Genomic DNA, 21299 nt, shown 5'->3' with positions numbered 1-21299 from the left:
CCGGGCAGCCATTGCAGAACTTTCTCCCCCTTGCTGGAAAAGCTTTTTGCTGCTCTCCAAGCTGGATTTCCCTTGGCCCAGCTCAGGCTGTGTGCTCTGGGTGTGCCAGTGCTGCTGGGGACAGAGCCCAGGGGCAGCTGGGCACAGGCACCTTTCAGGAGCTGTGACAGTGCTGGGGGCACCCTGAGTCTCCTTTCCTGCACCTGAGCACCCCCAGCTCCCTCAGGGCTCCCTCAGGGGTTGTGTCCCAGCCCCTCTGGATGCACTCAAGGGTTCAAGATGAACCAAAACAGCCCCAAAATGCACCCGGGGTCTCTCCCTGGGATCAGCTCTGCTCCATTTGCACCTTGCAGTTCATTGTCCCATTGCAGCTTTAGCCCAGGCAGTCCCACCCTGCTTGTTTTTCTCTCTCCAGCCCACGGGGTTTGTGCTCCTGGGCTGAGATTTGGGGCATTTGTCCTTGGTGCCCAGCTGCAGCAGGAATTGTTTTGTCTCCCTGCTCTCACCATCCCATAATATGAAGCCCAGACCCACACACTAAAGCAGCACAGAATGGGAAAAATATAAAAACTAAAACCTGAGGCATCAGCACAAAGCTCTGAGAGGCACCAAACTGCTCCCAGACACAGAATGGTTGTGCTGGGTTTGTGTGGGCAGCGTTTGGGACTGGGGGCTATGGGGGAGGTTTCTGGAAGCTTCCTCCACATCCAGACCCAATTCCAGGCTGGGCCAGCCTGGAGTGGTGGTGATGCCTCAGGGATAATGGATTTAAGAAGAAAAAACAAAGTTTTGTGCAGCTGGACAGAGCAGAGTGGAGTGAGAATATGAGAGAAACAGCCCTGCAGAAAAGCAGGAGCTGCTCCAGAGCTGACATTCCCAGGAGATTCCATGGGAATTCTATTAATTCTGTTTTCTCTTCCCTATCCAGCTGTGAAAGGCACTGAGGGAGAAGCTTTGATTGGAGTCTGGATTCCACACAGGTCAACAGTGATAAAACCCAGCAAGCTCCTGCCAGGACCTGGGCAGACCAAGCAGGGACTGACCAGGCACAAGGAATTTAATTTTTGCCATTTTGGTGGCCTCTGGGAGACAGCACCCTGACTTTTCTTATTTGTCCATTAATTCTTCAGGCAAAGTTTGAAGGACAGTTTCTTCCTAAAATCAAATCTAAACCCATCCTCCTTCAGGTCAAGGCCATTCCCCCTTGTCCTGTGCCCTTGTGAAAAAGCAGACTTGAACACTTCTCATTCAGTCTTCTCCAGAGCCCAACATTCCATCCATCCAACAACCTGAGAAAGGCTTATCCCACCACCTTTTTAAAATGCCACAAACCCTGATTTCTGTTAAAAATATATTTATAAAGAGTGGACAAAGCCATTTGCTTAACCCTATGTATGAGTGTGCCAAAGCATTTGCTTAACCTTTTGTATTTCTTTTTATAAATACTTATTGAATATTTATTCAATATTGTTTTATTAATCTGAAGCCCACTTGTGCTTCAAAATCAGACAAATAAAGAACCAGAAAACCATGATATTTCCCAGGATTCAAAAGGTTTTGGGTAGTTTCAGGGAGAATGGATAAGGACAGAGGAGCAAAGGGGACTGAAGCACTTCTCACTTCCCATCAGTTCCTGATGTTTAAGATGTTTAAATTTGGATCTCCAAAGGCCACCCATGAGCAGGATGGGAGCAAAGCTTCACTTGATGCCAATTCTTGAGGAACCATCAGCAATTTTTTCCTCCACATCTACAACAGCTTGGCACACAAAAATTTTTACAACTCTTGAAGTATTTGACTCCAACTCCTCAGCCTTTGTTTAACACAAAATCCAAATCCATACCTTTTTCCTCTCTCTTTAAAGCAACAAAGAAAGAAATCAGCAGGATGTCAGGATTACACCCCGAGCAGTAAACAACAAACCTCAGGGAAAGCAGACACCTGCAGCCTCAGAAATGTTAGCCTGAGAAATCAGCAATTTGAGATGGACAAATTATTCAAATAACTTCCAGCCTGCAGAGCTGGGGATCTGCCCATTAGCCTTGCATTTGGAAAAAAAAAAATAAAACATTAATGCAAACAGCATTTAGTAGCAGGCACCTTCACTAAATTCTCTGGAAAGGGCAGGTGCATTAAGGTATTAATGAAGAGACACTTAGGTTTGATACAATCAAATGTCTTTTAGAAAATACTTAGCTAGGTAATGTTCAGATAATGAATTAAAACAAAAAAAATCACCACACAAAAAAATGCCCAAGTTCTGTTTTTCCTTCCAGTTAAGCTTGGCTATTTAAAAGGAAAATGCTGTCCAGTGAACAGGATACTGGGAGGTTGTTGCAAGATCTCCACATAATCTTTTTTTTCTTCTCCAGATTGAACAGCCCCAATTTTTTCAGCCTCTCTTTGTAGGAGAGCTGCTCCAATCCCTTTATTAAATTTGTGGCTTCCTCTGGACTTATCCAACATAAATTGGCTCATTTGTCCTTGGTGCCCAGCTGGAGCAGGAATTGTTTTGTCGCCCTGCTCTGGGAAGAGAGCTCACCATCCCATCATGTGAAGCTCTGGAGGTGGTTTCTGGAAGATCCCTCCAGAAAGAAAGAAGTTTCATGGTAAAAAGAGCGTGTAAAGAATTAAAGAATATCAAATATTAGTCAGAAATGAGGGCACCTCCAAACATCCTCTAGCACCGTCTTCAATCAGCCACACACCAAGCCAGGATAAACTCTGCAAAAATCTCTTTCATTTCCACCAAAATTCATGGATTTAATCCAACAATCCCTTTGGAACACTCCTCAAATAGAGGACACAGCTCCAAGACACCTCCCAAACATGGGAACACTCATTTTTGTGCTGCAAAAACCAAATTCCAGAGAATTCCTGCAGTTTCTGGCTTTCACTTCTGGCATTAAAAACCAACATCAGGGCAGTCAAACCATGGATCCATCCAAGGGCAAGTTCTCCCATCCCTTTAAGTGGGAATATTTGGGACAGGACACCTCAGCCTTCAGCCCCATCATCTTCCTCGGCTGCTGGCACAGTGGCAGCTTTGAGGGAATTAATAATAATTAATTATATTATTACATTATATATATATATATCATTATTATTAATTATATTAATTATATTAATTATATTATGTATTATATCATTATATTATATTATATTATATTATATTATATTATATTATATTATATTATATTATATTATATTATATTATATTATATTATATTATATTATAGTATAGTATATTATAGTATAGTATATTATAGTATATATTATTATCATATATAATATATTATATTAATTTTGTTATATATAATATATAATATATGCAATTATATATTTTGTATTATTATATTATATTATATTACATTACATTACATTATATTATATTACATTACATTATATTATATTATGAATTAATAATAAAAATAACCAGGACATTACATTACATTATATTACATTACATTACATTATATTATATTATATTATATTATATTATATTATATTATATTATATTATATTATATTATATTATATTATATTACATTACATTATATTATATTATGAATTAATAATAAAAATAACCAGGAAAATTCCTGATTGTGCCTTCAGGCTCAGAAATATTGGATCAGGAACCTCACGTGCCTGGTGCCTTCCCAGCTCACACACATCAGGGCTCTTCCACAACTAAAATAATTTCCCACCCACATTTCAACTGCAGATGTGTAAAATTCAAATATTATAATATGCAAATAGCCTTGATTTATTCTTTCTGCCTAATAAAAGCTCTGGTTTGGTCCAGATCTAAATTTCACCCAAAAATGTTCAGTAAGAACAGCAGAAATTTTTCCCTCAGCTGTGGCTGCCCCATCCCTGGAACTGTCCAAGGTTCAGTTGGATGGGGCTTGGAGCACCCTGGGATAGGGGAAAAATTATTTCAATGTCAATTAAAGCTCTAGGAAATGTATTTGGTGTTTAAATCAGGTGGGAAGACAACAACACCATGAAATTTATTCTGTTTTCCTTCATTTTTAGTTCTCAAAGAGCACTGGATTTGCTGGGAGCAGCATAGGAGAGAAAACAGGAAATTATTTTTAAATTTAGTGGGTTTCAAACAGTGCTGTACCTGATCTTTAACCTTATAAATAACCCAAATTAGCCTTGCACTCAGTGAAACAATAATGAACCAGCAGAAAGAAAACCCAAAAACCACTAAAAAAGTCATTTCTGTGCATTAAAACCCAGCATTTAAACTGCTGGGGTTTATTTCCTTATTATTATTAATTCCTTATATATTATTATTTTTAAAGAGCATTCTCAAGAATAAACTGTATTTTCAGATTAATACAATTTTAACTACCAACACATCCAGCAACTTTTCCAGAGAAATTCCCAATTCCAGGCACTTCCTCCAATCAGGAATTCACAAACAAAGTTCCTCTCCAAGGACAGAAATTTTTATGAACTGTTAAATATTGGTAATGTGCAGGAATATTTCAGACGAGCTCATAGGCTAATGAAATACAAAAACAATGCAATTAAGTGTGCATAATTTCAAAATATTTCATATTTTACTTTCCAAAGGCGCTCTTGCATAGATTACATTTCCTATTTTCCAATGTAAATGTGGGTATCAATCAATTTATACTAATTTCAATTAGAAACAAGACAGTGCATGGTCTAGAAGTAACAAAACAAAGTCAGTTCCTATGATATTTATTATATTTGGAATATTCTCCTTTTAATATCCCATTCATTTGGGATAAAGCAAATTACACTGGATTTTTGAGGGGGCTGGAAAAAACAGGATTGAGGAGGTTTTCCCCTGTGGTTCTTTGAATTAGGTTCTTCCTGCCTGTGCTAACAGCTCTGTTTTATAAAAATAATTTCTTTCTGAGATTCACACTACCAAAAATACGTGGGTTTGACATATTTTTGATAGTTTGAAATATCCTGTCTTGGAAGAGTTGAATTTGATAAACAGGTGACAGACACAGGGATGTTGTGGAAGAGAAAACATGAAAAATGTGCAATACAACTCAAAATATGGGAGAGCCATAAAATCAGGTATTTCCCACCAATAAGTGCAGTGAGTTAAAAAAGCCACTTAAAAATTAAAATTAATATAAATTCCTCAATTTTTAGTTTCTGCAGGAACTCCTGCTGTGTGGATAAATGACTGTGTGGAGTTTTAATGTGACTTTTTCAATTGTTCTCGATGCCCCTGGAAGGGAGGGAATTATTTCAATCAAACTTTCATAACCCATCCTTCCCCCCCAACTCTGTAATCAAATCTAGAGATAATAACTTATTATTTGAAGTCATTTTGCCCTCCTGTTAATTTAAAATAATTAATAAAAAGAATGAAACAGAAGTATCAAACACCTCTAAAATACTATTTTTGCCTTCAACTGAATACAGCAGTGGAGAAAATTCCCATTTCTGCTGTTTTAGTAATCCCTGCTCCACACACAGTGGAAAGCTTTTCTTGTGGAACACAATGGATAAAAGCATCAGGATCCCATAATTCAACATTAAAAAAATAATAATCATATTGTAAGCAACGCTAAGAAGGATTTGGTGATTCTGCTTTCAAGAGGATTAAGCGTGTGGTGTCCTTTCAGGACAATTTAGGGTGTCCAGTTCCTGATCTTTATGGTTCAGAAGTTTATTGTAAAGCTATTTTATCTGACAGCGCAGGGAAATTTACTGGTGTTCTTTTCATCTCCTTGGGAAAAAAAAAATCTGCTTTAAATTCTTTCACATGTATTTCAACAAACTCCTTCTACCATTGCAGAGGGCAGGGAAATAATTATGGATTTTTACACGTAGCAGATAAGTTTAAAAGGGTTTTTTAACTGAAATATCTATTAGAAGTCACTACTAATGCTCAGTCCAACGCTCCCAAATAGCCCAAAATAGCAAATTTTGATGTTCAGCTCATCTCACCATCATCTCTAAGGAGGAATCTCCAGCTGGGATTGAGCACTGAAAAATCATCCTTGGCCCATTTCAGCTCTGCCCTGGAGCCACTTGGGGCAGGAACAAGGAGATCACAGAGCTGCTCATCCCTCACTCACATTTTTGTACCTTTCCATGGGCAGGAACTCAGGCTCCAGGCAGGAATTTTACTGTTAAATATTCACATTCCAACTCTTGCTGGGATGGCTGGCTCTGCTTTTGGAGATCAGCACACCCCAAACCTGCACCCAGAACTCATTTGCACTCATGTTAATTAAAGCCATTCGTTAAGTTGTTCCTTGGTGTCATGGAGCAAATATGTGTGACATAAATTCTTTTTTTAAGGTGGGGACATTGGCCCAGAGAAGGTTCTGGATCCCTGGAATGTCCAAGGCCAGGCTGGACAGGGCTTGGAGCAACCTGGGGGAATGAAAGATGTCCCTGCCCATGGCACAAAATTATTATTATTAAAGTCCTTCCAAGCCAAATCAGTCCATAATTCTATGATCTTAAGGGTCTTTTCCAACCTAAATGAGTGAGGAAATTCAGCAAGAAGAAAGATGGAAAGAATAATGCAGAATTTTAAAAGCATTGGTGAGGTGGAAGGCGGAGAGGTGAGACTCGATTTGTGTTGAGACTCAATTTGTAGGACCAAATCTGCAATTAAACCAGGAAAAGACAAGAAAGATGGAAAAATCAAGTGGACAAGAATGGTGGAAAAGGTGCTTTGAGAGAGGTTTGGAAACCATCCTGCAGCAGATCCACATCCAACATGAATTTTCCCCATCTTTCCTGAGCACATCCCTCAGAGAAAGCTTTCATGAACGCCACAAAACTCTGCAACAATGCCACTGACACCATTCCCAAGATATCAAAAAACATGTCAATAAATGAATTGTAATAAATTGTAACTGTTAATAATTGTAATTGTTAATAAACTGTAATTGTTAATAATTGTAATTGTTAATAATTGTAATTGTTAATATATTGTAATTGTTAGTAATTGTAATTGTTAATAAATTGTAATTGTTAATGAATTATCCTTGTGAAATCTGCCTCTGTGGCTAAAACTGGTTCATAACTTTAAAAGCTGCTCTGGGAGAGAAGAACATAAGAGTCCATAATCCTGTGAAAAAACCAAGCAGGGGAAGTGTCCTTGCAGGTAAAGGTTAATGACAGAAAAAAGAAGATAACACTCATCAATAGCTCTGCTGATCCCATTAAACAGATTTCTCAGTGGCTGGAGTTGCATGGCAAGATAAATCAGGATATCAAACTTCCACATTGTACATTTAGAGCCATTTCACAGTCAATTTTAAAGGGATTTAAAAAATTTTTCCCAGTAGAAGGTGAATATTGAGAAAAGTAAAAAAAAGACGCCTCCTTTTTTTATCTCCATATCAAGTCCTAATTTCATTTATGGATGACAGGGGCAGCAAAGGCTGCAGAAATCCTGAAAGCAATCACTGCATCTCAAACTGGGGACAAAGAGAGCAGCAGTGAGGAATAAGTGGATCTTCAGGAGCTGTTGTGGTGTGCTCAAATCTCATCTCCTGCTCATTCAGCCAGCTGATAACAAGGGGCTGCTACAAAGGATCCAGCAGAGCAAAGCAGAATTGTACAATTTGTTTATTCAGCTCTGATGGAAACTCCAGCACGTTCAGGCTTGGAATCGCTGACTGGAAAAGGGATGAGGGAAAGAAGTTAAATATTTGTACAACGTCCTGGACATGAGAATCGCTTTGAAAAAGGAGAATTTTCAAGAATTTCTTGCTTTCAAGATAAGATTTCCACAGCCCATAGAGCAGCTTGTTTATTTTGCAGAACAATTTGGAAATTAATTTAACATCCTGGACATGAGAATCACTTTTAAAAAGGAGAATTTTCAAGAATTTCTTGCTTTCAAGATAAGATTTCCACAGCCCATAGAGCAACTTGTTTATTTTGGAGAATAATTTGGAAATTAATTAATTTAACATCCTGGACATGAGAATCACTTTGAAAAAGGAGAATTTTCAAGAATTTCTTGCTTTGAAGAGAAGATTTCCACAGTCCAACAGCCCATAGAGCAGCTTGTTTATTTTGGAGAATAATTTGGAAATTAATTCAGTGACCAAGTGGGAAAAAAAAAACATTTATTTCATGTAATATTAACAGCAGCTTAGAAATAGCCAAAATTCACATTTCAAATATCTGCACCCTCAAGTAACTCCTAGAAAGGATTTATTTCTCTCAATAAAACTGGAGGTGATTTCACACTTTGTGATGCTGTTTCTCCAACTCCAGCCAAACCAGGTTTTTTATTGAATTATCAGCACACAGCTACAGCATTGTCAACTTTGAAATGTGTATTTTCAGCCCAATATTCAGGCCTGCATTGCTGCTTTTTATAATAACTGAAAACAGGCTCTAAACAATAAGTAATTATGATGTTTATGGTTGTTTTCATTATTCAGAAATGGTATAAAAATAAAAGATACTGCTGAAATGCTTGAAATTCTCACAACATCATTAATCCAACACCTGCATTTTTAATGATCTGCAATGAGATCTGCTAATCAAAATCACTTGTGCCAATGGCTGGTCTCAGTTGATGAAATACTTACTAAAAATTGTGGTTTTTAGTGCTACAAATTGGAAGCAGGAAGAAAATCAAAGTACTACAGGGGAAAAAGAGGCTGAAGAAGTGAAATATGAAAATCTTAAGGAGGAAGAATAATTTGATTATCACCAAGATGCTCCCAGATAATTCAGGAATTACTAAGGTTCACTTTGAGTAGAACATTGTGTTTTCTTCTGCCAACAGAGTAGAATAAAAGCAAAAATAAATGTGTTCAACGCTGAAACACAAAACCACTGAGTTTTGACCATGATCTGGTATCAGTGGTGCTCCTCCAAAAATTCCACCTTCCTTAGGTTTCTGATTAACACAAAATCACTGTTCTGAATAACCACTGCCCTTTAATTCTTCCTACCCATTTCTCCTGATATCCTTTTTTTTCCTCCTTAAATTTCCTAAATTTGTTCCAACTCCCCTTGATGAGAAATGTCAATCAGTAGGATCAGGGATAATGGAGATTTTGGTCAAGGATAAACTGCTTCCGTCTCATGGATGGGGGAAAAGGAGAGGGGGGGGAAGGGGAAAAAGGGAAAGGGGAAAAGAGAAAGGAAAATGGGAAACGGGAAAGGGGAAAGGGGAAAGGAAAGAAAGAGAAACAAAGGGAAAGAAAGGGAAAGGAACGAAAGGGAAAGGAGAAAAGGAGAAAAGGAAAAGGAGAAAAGGAAAGAAAGGAAAGAAAGGAAAAGGAGGAAAGGAAAGAAAGGAAAGAAAGGGAAGAAATGAAAAGGAGGAAAGGAAAAGGGGAAAAGGAGAAAATGAGAAAAGGGGAAAAGGAGAAGGGAGGAAAGGAAAGAAAGGAAAAGGAGGAAAAGGGAGGAAAGGAAAAGGGGAAAAGGAGAAAAGGAAAAGGAGGGAAAGGAAAAGGGGGAAAGGAAAAGGGGGTAAAGGAAAAGGAAAGGAAAAGGAGGAAAGGAAAAGGAAAGGAAAAGGAGGAAAGGAAAAGGAGGAAAGGAAGAAAAGGAGGAGAAAAGGAGAAGGAGGGAAAGGAAAGGAGGAGGAAAGGAGGAGGAAAGGAAAGGAAAAGGAAAAGGAAAAGGAAAAGGAAAAGGAAAAGGAAAAGGAAAAGGAAAAGGAAAAGGAAAAGGAAAAGGAAAAGGAAAAGGAAAAGGAAAAGGAAAAGGAAAAGGAAAAAAAAGGAAAAAAAGGAGAAAAGGAGGAAAAGGAAAGGAAGGGAAAGGAAGGAAAAGGAAAGAATAGAAAAGGAGGAAAGGAAAAGGAGAAGAAAGGGAAAAGGAAAAGGAAAAGGAAAAGGAAAAGGAAAAGGAAAAGGAAAAGGAAAAGGAAAAGGAAAAGGAAAAGGAAAAGGAAAAGGAAAAGGAAAAGGAAAAGGAAACCAAAAGTGAAGCATCTTGTACAAACCATTCAACTCCTTCAGTGAAAAGTTCCAGAGATAAAAGGAGAAGCAGAACCTTCATGGGAAGGAACCATCTCCCACCCTAAAAAGCAGCTGAGATTAAAAGCTTGTTTTTATGTGATTAACATGAGGTGAAATCAAACATGGTTAATGAAGCTAAAAATGAGAATCTGATAAATTGGCTCTGTGAAGCATTGCCAGAGGCACACAATAAACCTTCCAAAAAAAGAAAAGGGAAGAAATGTCCTTTCCTTACTCCTTAAATTTCCATTTCAACCAACAGGTAGGAATATCTGAAGCCAAATTTTCAGTTGGGCAAAACTTTAATATGATATCATTGAAAGCCAAGGAGTTCAGAGCACAAGCAAAGCAGGATGGGGGGGGAAAAATTGTGGCAATAAAAGTTTTTTCCAATTCCCCAGAGGCTGAGGAAAAGGATCTTTAAGTGGTACCTCCTGTTTAACCAAAAAACAACTGCACAAAGCTTTAAAGCAGCAGCACCAACAAAACACTTAACCTGCCTCAGCTGACAGGTGATGAGGAGCTTTAGGAACACTCTGCTGCAGCCTGAAGATGCAAGAATAAAACAAAGCTTTTCTTTTCATCTTAATGAGATTAAATCGTCCATTTAAAGGGGTTTTTACCACCACATTGAGGAGTGTCTGGCTGTAAATAAATTGGGATGGGAAGAAAAGGAGCAATTTAGTATTAAGCTTAAAGGTTTTAGTACCTGGAAGTCTCGTCGTGCTGCTGAAGTGGTGTTGGATCTAACAAGAGCTATTTTTCAATAATACAGAGAAAATAAATGCATTTAAACCCCTCTGCTCCTCCAGTCAGTGCAGAGAGAAATTTGGACAAGAATATTTGGTGTACTATAAAACCAGAGAGGATTCTGCAGAGCACAATAACAATTTCCTTGCTTGGTGCTATCAAGACTCATGTTGGTAAAATCAAACAGCTCTAATTTACTCATTGCCTTTATCTCCTTAAAATGGTCAATGGTTTTTATTTTGTTCTTCAAGATTAAAAAAAAAAAAAATCATTCAAACTGCTCCAAATGATTTCTATTCCAACAATCCCTTAAATGACAAAGCTCTTTATCTGAGCCAACTATCTGGGCTTTGTGACCTATAATCCCAGGAAGGTCTGTGAAGGACAAAGAGGAAAAGGACAGAACAGAGACAATTCTGCAAGAGCACACACAGGACATTTCTAACACAGACAAATGGGTCCCAAACACCATTTTCTGATTTTTAATTCATAAAGTAACCAAAACGGAGCAAAAATGGAAGAAAAAAAAAAAACCAAAACATGTTGTTAAATTTTAATTAATTTTAACACACATAAAAACCCCCAAACTCAAAAACCCTACCACACAAGTCTGGCTCACAAACAGCAGATAAACTCTGGGCTCAAAGTCCTAAAGCTTTGCCAGGATTTAACTACAAAACAATTTACTCAGAGCTAGTAAAAGGCAATGGCACCACTTCCATCCATAAAAGCATCAAGATCCAGGCCTTAAAACTCATTATTTCCTGATGTTCTGCAAAGGGCTCCATGAACTTAACTCTTCCTCCTGAATTGAGCTGAGTGGAAATTAATGCAAAAATCACACTAGAAATTAATACAAAGATCACACTAGAAATTCATGCAAAAATCACACTAGAAATTAATACAAAAATCACACTAAAAATTAATACAAAAATCACACTAGAAATTCATGCAAAAATCACACTAGAAATTAATACAAAAATCACACTAAAAATTAATACAAAAATCATACTAGAAATTAATACAAAGATCACACTAGAAATTCATGCAAAAATCACACTAGAAATTAATACAAAAATCACACTAGAAATTCATGCAAAAATCACACTAGAAATTAATACAAAGATCACACTAGAAATTAATGCAAAAATCACACTAGAAATTCATGCAAAAATCACACTAGAAATTAATACAAAAATCATACTAGAAATTAATACAAAAATCATACTAGAAATTAATACAAAGATCATACTAGAAATTAATACAAAAATCACACAGCAGCCACCAACAGCTGTTTTCCAAAATTATTTCCCTGCTAAGCACTGGAAGATGAGCCTTTAACAAGCACAAATCTCGTGCTCCCACATGAAAAAGCAGAAGGTTTTAAGTTTTAACTCACAAACCACTGCTAAGCAAATACTTTGGATGTGCTTGTTAAACAGCAGCTATGACAAAAATCCCTTTATTTGTGTGCTACACAAGATTTGGAGAGGCAATGTCTGCACTCAGCAAACCCTAATAGAGCACAGGCAGCCTAAAGCAGAATAGCATGAAATTTAATTTCCCCAAATCCACCAGAGACCCAAAAAGCACAGGGAAGGCAGTACATAAAAATTACCTGTTTCTAAGAATAGATGGAAACAAAAAGTGACATTTATAAATGAAGGCTCTCTGAAAAATAAATTCTGCCTCTCTGCAAGAAGCCACACACAGAAAATCATTTGTAAAAGGCAAAAACTACAGAAGAAAGTGGCTGTCACTGCAGTGAGTGTGCCTGCGACTTATTTACTTCACATATGAGGACAGGACCTGGCACATTCAGGGCTCTTCCTTTGAATTTCATCTGGAATAGCCCAAGTTTTCCATCAATTGTAAAATAAGAAACCATTAAATCAATCAAATGCCCCCCTGATATCTGACAATAGTCATGGGATAAACTGGCTTGCACCCTGGCCCTCGTGTAGGGGGAAAAAACAAAAACCACAGCTCAAGGCCACAGATTGAAAAACTAAATTCCTTCATTTGCAGAACCCTTGGAAACTGAGAATTTGTTTCTTTAGTTCCCTTTCCAAAAAACCTTAATAAAGCAACAGTGGGAGCAGAAGGGGGGCTGGGAATCACCCAGTGCAATTCCAGCCCACACAGGGGCCACTTTTCCCATACAGAGTTGAGCAGGATGATTTAATTCCAAGGAAAGAAACAGAAAGAGGAAGAGACAGAGAAATCCCTGCTAAATTTGGCCTGGCCAAACTGCACAGTGACACAAACACAGAATTGCAGAATGGGTTGGGATGGACTTTGGAGTTTTCAGCTGGTCCGGGCAGGATAATTTTCACTTCAGGGTGTTCCAGCCTGGCCTTGGGCATTTCCAGGAACCCAGAGCCAGGCACAGCTCCCCACCCTCACAGAAAAAACTTCCTTTAAACCAAATCTGTATCATGTCAAACTCCAGGTTCATGTTAACACAAGTGGCATTTCTCAGAGCATGTTTAAATCTATTTAATTCTGTATTTAGGCTGTTCTGATGAGGAGTTGCTGGTGGTTTAAATCACTGCACACCACGTCAGGATTGTGTGGCGTTCACAGGGGTCTGAGGGTGAGGGAAGAGACGAGGATCTGACGCCATGGTTCAGAAGGCTGATTGACTATTTTATGATATATTTTATATTAAAACTATGCTAAAAGAATAGAAGAAAGGATTTCATCAGAAGGCTGGATAAGAATAGAAAAGGAATGATAACAAAGGCTTGTGGCTGACCAGAGAGTCCAGAAAGCCATTCTGTGACTGGCCATTAATTAAAAACAAAAAACATGGATCAGATGCACCTGTTGCATTCCACAGCAGCAGATAATCAATGTTTGCATTTTGCTCCTGAGGCCTCTCAGCTTCTCAGGAGGAAAAATCCTAAGGAAAGGATTTTCCATAAAATATCATGGCTACAGTTAAGATAATGAGCAGATGAAGTTCATTGTAAGATCAATTAGAGGTTAAAAAATCACATTTGCAGATGTTCCCACACCTTTTGCCTTTTATTCCTGCTTGCCTTTACTGTAAAATCCCTCAGTGCAGGGGTGTCTCAGCACTCAGAAAGTTATGTATTAATATAAATATCGTATAAATATGATATGATATAGGATATATGATATATGATATCTATACTATAATATATATTATATATAGTATATATATTTTATATATTATTATATTATATATATAATTTATATATATATATAACATATATGTATATATTTAACATATATACATATATATGTAAATATATATACAAATAAATATATATTATCATGTATTATAGATATATATTTATATGTAATGTAATAATAACACTGAATATAATATTATACAGGGATATTGTTATGTATTAATATATAATATTATGTCAATAATAATATCAATAATATATAATGATACATAAATATAGAGATATATAACATTATAATTTTTTATTATTATATACTATTCTTATTGTGGATATTATTAATAATAATATTACTATTACATTACATCAAGCAAATCATGGCCTTTCAGGCTATCAGTGATCCACAACCATCTCAGTGTTATATTATATTATATTACATTACATTATATTATTATATTATATTATATCATATCATATATTTAATTATTATATATTATATTATATTATATTATATTATATTATATTATATTATATTATATTATATTATATTATATTATATTATATTATATTACATTACATTATATTACATTATATTACATTATATTACATTATATTACATTATATTACATTATATTACATTATATTATATTATATCTATACTAAAAGAATAGAATTTTTATTCTTATTTTATTATTATATGTTATATGTATTATTATATATTATTCTTGTTGTGGATATTATTAATAATAATATTACTATTAAATTACATCAAGCAAATCATGGCCTTTCATTGATCCATAACCTGAGTGTTGCCTGAGGCTTTTACTCCATTTATTTCAGGTTTCCAGTACAAGTTTAAAACACATTTTTAGGAGGATTTCCCAGAGCTGTAAACAGAGAAGAGCAACCAAACACAAAAGCAAAACCCAAACTCTCCTGGCTCCTGCTACAGGAAAAAAGGAAAAATCCACATCAGGAACTTCCTGAGCTTTCCAGGTGTCTCACAGCAAAGGGAATCAACCCAGGCACTGCCAATATTTGTTTTTTTTCCTGTTCTAAAAATAAGAGGGATTCTAGAAAGTAACATCACAAATGTCAGTTTATTTCATCTCTCAGCTCATGCAGACAAAGTGCTGCTGGAACAAGAAGGTGGATGGAAGCAATTCATACATGAAAGGGCAGAGAGCTGCCAGGTTTATTTGCAGAGGATTCTTGCTTAAGTGGCAGAAATTCAGCCCAACTCTCTAAACTTCCAGGTGCTCCCAAAAACTGAAAACACAAAATAATTCCCACAAGCAATACTGCAAAGCCTCCCTCTAATTTCTCCTGAGATATTCCAGTTTTAAATTCAGTTTTTCATGCAGTATCCAGCTGTCCATAATTACTAATATCATCAGGACATGCTGAAACTCTGCAAAAATATTAAATTTTAAAAATTAATAATCCTGATTTTTCTGAGTACTGGAATGTGCAGGGATAGGATGTCCTTAAGGATCTCCCATTTTCCCCAAATGAATCCCTGAAAGCTTTTTCCTATGTAACCTCACACCCAAAAGGTGAAATTTGTCCTAAAGTTAAGTTAAATCCTGGGTTTGTCTCCAATTAGAAACCAACACTTGAAATACTCACATCCCAATAAAATCTTTCCATGTTTCTCACACAAGATATCCACTGAAACTCCACCCAAAACCACACAGCAACACAAAAAAAAGACACCAAAGTACAAAAATTAATCCATGAAAACCATCAAGGTATGACCCAGCTCCTGAGGAGGCACCAGCAGGGATGTTTTACTGCACCCCTCCACAATATTTTGTGATATAAATCAGCCTTGGCTCATTTATTTAATGAGGACATAATAATAAACACAGTGAAAAAAAGGAGAAAAACCCTCTGTGGCCTTAACAGAATCTGTTTCTTCAAAGGGGAAAAAAAATTACTGAGCTACTGACACTCTTAATAATTTAAGAATTTATTCTTCTTTTTTCTCCCCTAATAAACTATTAGTTTTTCCAATATGTACTAAGCTAAAATGAATTAAAGCATTCTCTCTCTGAAGCTTTAGGTATAATACACACCCAGAAAAAAAATAAATAAATAAACCTCACTGCCTGACCAAATTACTTTCCATCAATATTGCTTTAGGAATTACAGCCAGACTTGAAAGATTTTACACTTGTTAAATATTTTAGTGCATTTAATATTACTCAAAAGGCAGCAAGTGAGGCAAGCAAGCTGAGATGCTTTCAGACATTGGCTTTGAATGTCAGCTCTCAGTGCAAGTGGATGTGATTTCATTTCTGACCCCAAACTGAGTCAATAAATTCATCATTATTGGCAAGCAACAAGACACACGTTCTTCCATGGAACTTAATCCATTATTCCTCCACCAGAAGGTACCAGAGGTGGCCTGGAAGAAAGGGCTGGGTTTGAGAGCTTTGACATCTTCTCTTCTTTTTGTAAAGTGTTATTTGTCTGGGGTGCGGAAGCACTTCCTCAAAATCACAAGCTCTTCAAGGAAAAATAAATTTAATGTTTTCTAAGCTTGAGAATGTTCAGCAATTCATGGAATCCTGGAATGGTTTGGGTGGGAAGGGACCTTAAAAAGCTTTTAATTCCATGGCAGGGACACCCCCCCCTGTCCCAGGGGGCTCCAGTCCTTCCTTGGGCACTGCAGGGATCAGGGGCAGCCCCAGCTGCTCTGGGAATCCCTTCCCAAAATCCCACCCCAGGCTCCCTCTCCAGGGAATTCCCTCCATTCCCAGCTCTCCCAGCCTGCCATTGGATCCATCCCCACCCCGACTCCTCTCTAGGAAGGGATTTTGGGATCTGGGGGCTTCACTGGGAACCTCAGCACTCCAGGAAGGGTCTCCCTTCCCTTTGCCATCCCCAACTTCCATAAAAATCCCTGGGGATGGATTCTGAGTGTCCCAAATCCCAGAATGGTTTGGGTGGGAAGGGCCCTTCAAGCCCATCCCATTCCAATGCCACCATCCCAGGCTGCTCCAGCCTGGCCTTGGGCACTGCAGGGATCAGGGGCAGCCCCAGCTGCTCTGGCAATGCCAGCCCAGGCAGGAATTCCTCATTGCCAAGATGCCACCCATGGCTGCCCTCTGGCAGTGGGAGCCATTCCCTGGGTGCTGTCCCTGCAGGCCTTGTCCCCAGTCCCTCTGCAGCTCTGCTGGAGCCCCTGCAGGCCCTGCCATGTGCTGGGAGCTCTCCCTGGAGCCTGCCCTGCTCCAGGGGAACATTCCCAGCTCTCCCAGCCTGGCATTGGATCCATCTCCTCTCCAAGACATTCATGGACCCAGGGGCTTCACTGGGAATCTCAGCAAACCAGGAACGGTCTCCCTTTTTTTCTCCTCTCTTTTCTCTCCCCATTTTCCATAAAAACCCCTCAGGATGGATTCTGAGTGTCCTAAATCCCAGAATCCCAGAGCAGTTTGGGTGGGAAGGGACCTCCAAGGCCATTCCAGGGACACCTCCCCTGTCCCAGGCTGCTCCAATCCTTCCTTGGCCATTGCATGGACCCAGGGCATGCAGGATTCCAACACTTCCCAAACTAAAAGTCAGTTTTGATTAAAAGGACCAAGAATTTTCCCTTCAGAAAGGAAGGGAAAATTCCCTTTCCCTTTAAGGCATATCTGGATATTTGCATGTTCTGGGGTGTTTTTGAGTTCTTAACGTCTTTAACAATGGATAACAGTGTGGGAAAACCAACTCAAATTTGTGTTTTACACTTGAATATCAGCCAGGAAAAAAAAAAAAAAAACAAGAGGAATAAACTCCTTTAATGATCTACAAGCTAAAGATGTTAATGTCCTAAAAACCATCTTTCTGAAAGGACACTGGGCTCATTGTGATGCTCTGAAGGGCAAATCTGATTTGTTTTTTGCCATGAGAAGCAGAGAAGGAGGAGCAGAGCTCACCTGGCCCTCGGTGCTGTCTGCCACTGCCTGAGGAGGGCTCCTTCATCCGGTCGATGACACTGTCAGACAGCTGCAAACAAAACCAGAGAAACCTCAGCTCCTCCCTGTCCCCATTCCCCTCCAAATGCAGAAAACTCCATAAAAACTGAGCCTGGAGGTTCCACACAACACATGGCAGCTGCTCAAATCCACCCCCCAACATAAAACACTGCCCTCCATTGCTCACAGCACTCACCTGACAAAAAAGCAGAATAAAATTATTCTGGCTCTCACAGGGAGGAGTAAAGGAAATAAAACACTTTTGGTTTTTTGGGTGTGCTGCTGGTTATTAATCATTATTTTTGCCTTTCTCACTGATTGAATTTGTCTTTCTGAGGTGCACAGCGCTCAGCCCAGGAAGAATTTCACCCTTCCAAGGACTTGTGCAACACAGGTGCTCGGAGTGGAACACAAAGTTCATTCTGATGTGGACACAAGCACAGAAAAATATTCAAATTGTGCAGAATCCATCCGTGCAAGAGCAGCCTCCAGTTCCCTATCTATGGAAGGCCATGGATAAAATTAACCAAAGGGAAAGAATTATTTGCATAAGGACTTCTGGATTCCAACTTCTGCCATCAAAGCACGGAATTATTTAGATTGGAAGAGAATTAAAGAGTTTGAATTCCATGCCCTGGCATGGCAGGGATATATTTCACTGTGCCAAGGAGCTCCAAGCTCTGGCCTTGGGCATTTCCAGGGATTCAGGGGGAGCCACAGCACATGAACCCCACTCTGTATGGAAAATATTAATTATATTTATATCTAATTATATATATATATAATTAGATATAAATATAATATAAATAAATGATAATATATAATATAAATATTATAAATATAAATATAAATATTTATAATAATTTATAATCATATTACATATTTATAATAATATTATGAATATATAATATTAATAATATTTATAATAATTTATAATATTATATATTGCAAATATAAATATGATATATATAAAAATAATATAGATAAATGATAATATATATAAATAATATACATATATATATGTATATTATTTATATATATATTATCATTTATATATAAATATTATACATTTATATCACTGTCGCCTATTTACTCAAGAGCATGAAATGACTAAATGGAAAATAATCATTTGCTGAAACAGAATGAACTCTCAGGGCTCCTCCTGCACCTCTCCTCTCCAAAATCAGCAAGAAATGATAAATTATTATCCCTCCTCATAGAAGCTACACAGTGCCTGACATGCAAACATTCCCTAAGCTGCAGGAATTCCTCAAGTTTGTTGTGTCACAAGTTCTGGGGTGCCCCAATCCTTCCCTGGATGTGAAAAATGCCAATCGTTCGTTTTCAGAATGTTAAAAGTTTAATAGTAATAAACTGGTTCTAAAAATAGTAATATAATTAGAGTAATAATAATTTGGACAATTTGGATGGGGACAGTATGAGATAATAAAAGCAAAGAATTAGGGACAGTCTGGGTACCTTTTCTGGGCAACATTAGCCTGAAAAAGGCCCCACGTTAACAGAGGATTAACCCTTAAAAACAATAACCTGTTGAATATTCATACACCTCATACATGATCCATAAATTCCATTCAAACACAGGATTGTGTCTGGGCAGTGTCAGCTTCTTCCTCTGAATCCTAACAGTGCCTTTCAGGTGGGAAGAAGTTCATTTTTTCTGATAAGAGAGCAATAAATTCTCTTTCTCTGAAAGATTCAGGTGTCCTGTGGCTGCTATCTCGCTGTGAGTCCTTTCTTTAGGAAAAAAGTATCCTACATAGCATAGTTTCTATTTTAACATTTTGTTATAACCTAAAACTATATTTAACAGCCTACCTAAGAGAATGAACACAGCACCACTTTCTAACACAACACATACAATATTCATGTCAATATTTGCAAAAAGCCAATCATGAAATGGGCATTTTTCACACTGGACATCCCAGGGATCCGGGGGTGTCACAGACAGCAGGGCTGGCATTGCTGCCCCTGGATCCCTGCCATGTCCAAATCCGGGCAGGACAGGGTTTGAGCACCCAGGGACAGTGGCAGGTGTCCCTGCCATGGCAGGGGTGGCACTTTAATGTCCTTGCAGTGCCAGCCAGGCAGTGAGCGGTGCCACACACAGCGAAGGTGAATCCTCAGCGTGCAGGGCAAAGGGAGGAGCTCCGTGTGGAGGTCAGGCAAAGACAAACGCGGCTCCTGCAGCCACACAGAGCCCCCAGAGCGGCCCGCACGCTCCTTATCCCCCCGGAGAGGGGAAATCCCTGCGGGCAGCGGGACGCGAGCGAGGGCGGCCATTGGGACAGCGACACAGGGGAGGGACATGGGAAGGGGAGCAGCGGCCAGGCCAGGCCCGCAGCGCTGCGGCGAGCCCAGGGCCGGCCCCGCGCTCACCCGCACGCCCTTGACCACGGTGATATTCTCATTCTCGTCCGCCTCGAAGGTGACGCGCCTGGTGCTGCCGCCGCCGCCCATCTCGGCCCCGCGGACACACGGACGGCCCCAAGGAGACTCGGCGAGCACGCTGCCAGCGCGCCCCGCAGCAACGCCGCTCCCCATTGGCCAGCCGAGCCGCCCCGCCCGTAGAACGCCGCTTCCTATTGGCTGAGCCGGCGCGTCGCCATGGAAACGGCGCGGCCCGCCCCTGCCGGGGAGAGACAGGTACCCGGAAAGGTGCGGGAAGTTTTTCGGGGCGAACTTCATGAGGGGCGCAGGGACTACAAATCCCGTGATGCTCCGCGCAGGGAGGAAGCGGGATAGGCGTGCCCATCCGCGCGGTGCGCGATGGGTAATGTAGTCATGTCCGCCCCTGGGTCTGTGCGGTGGCCCAGCACCAGCCAGCACCTCCGGGGTGCTGAAAATCCTCTGGGGAGAGGCTGAGGGAGCTGGGAAGGGTCTGGAGAACCAGGAGGGGCTGAGGGAGCTGGGAAGGGCCTGGAGAACCAGGAGGGGCTGAGGGAGCTGGGAAGGGTCTGGAGAACCAGGAGGGGCTGAGGGAGCTGGGAAGGGCCTGGAGAACCAGGAGGGGCTGAGGGAGCTGGGCAGGGGCTGAGCCTGGAGCAGAGGAGGCTCAGGGGCCCTTGTGGCTCTGCACAAGTCCCTGCCAGGAGGGCACAGCCAGGGAACAGGGACAGGAGCAGAGGGAACGACCTCAGACTGGGACAGGGCAGGTTTAGGTTGGATATTAGGAAAGATTTCATCCCTAAAAGGGTTGTCCAGCCCTGGCACAGCTCCCCAGGGGCAGTGGTGGAGTCCCCATCCCAGAGGGATTTAAATCCTGTGGTGTGGCATTGGGGACATGGTCAGTGGTGGCCTTGGCAGTGCTGGGAATGGTTGGACTCAATGCTCTGGGAAGGCTTTTCCAGCCTAAATCATTCCACGTGTGAAAAATGCCTATTTTATGCTTGGCTTTTCACAAATTTTAAAATTAATATTATATGTGTTATGTAAGAAAGTGATGCT

At 39.5% G+C, this 21299-nt stretch overlaps 1 protein-coding gene across 2 annotated transcripts in view; it reads right to left on the bottom strand.

Annotated features, from left to right (window-relative positions):
* The window catches only part of CHCHD3 (coiled-coil-helix-coiled-coil-helix domain containing 3), a 156164-nt gene extending 135769 nt beyond the window's left edge, over window positions 1-20395 (bottom strand). For both annotated transcript variants that reach the window (XM_058023464.1, XM_058023465.1), the window contains exons 1-2: window positions 20232-20395; window positions 17796-17865 (exon numbers count right to left, since the gene is read on the bottom strand). In XM_058023464.1, coding sequence (XP_057879447.1) covers window positions 17796-17865; window positions 20232-20312 — 151 coding nt within the window. In that variant the 5' untranslated portion in view covers window positions 20313-20395. The remainder of the gene's footprint in view (window positions 1-17795; window positions 17866-20231) is intronic.
* Between the last annotated feature and the right edge of the window lie 904 nt (window positions 20396-21299).

The sequence above is a fragment of the Melospiza georgiana genome, chromosome 4 (assembly GCF_028018845.1).
Source record: "Melospiza georgiana isolate bMelGeo1 chromosome 4, bMelGeo1.pri, whole genome shotgun sequence".
NCBI classification, from domain to species: domain Eukaryota; kingdom Metazoa; phylum Chordata; class Aves; order Passeriformes; family Passerellidae; genus Melospiza; species Melospiza georgiana.
The sequence above is the reverse complement of the archived record's forward strand: the minus strand, read 5'-3'. Positions and strand labels throughout refer to the sequence as shown.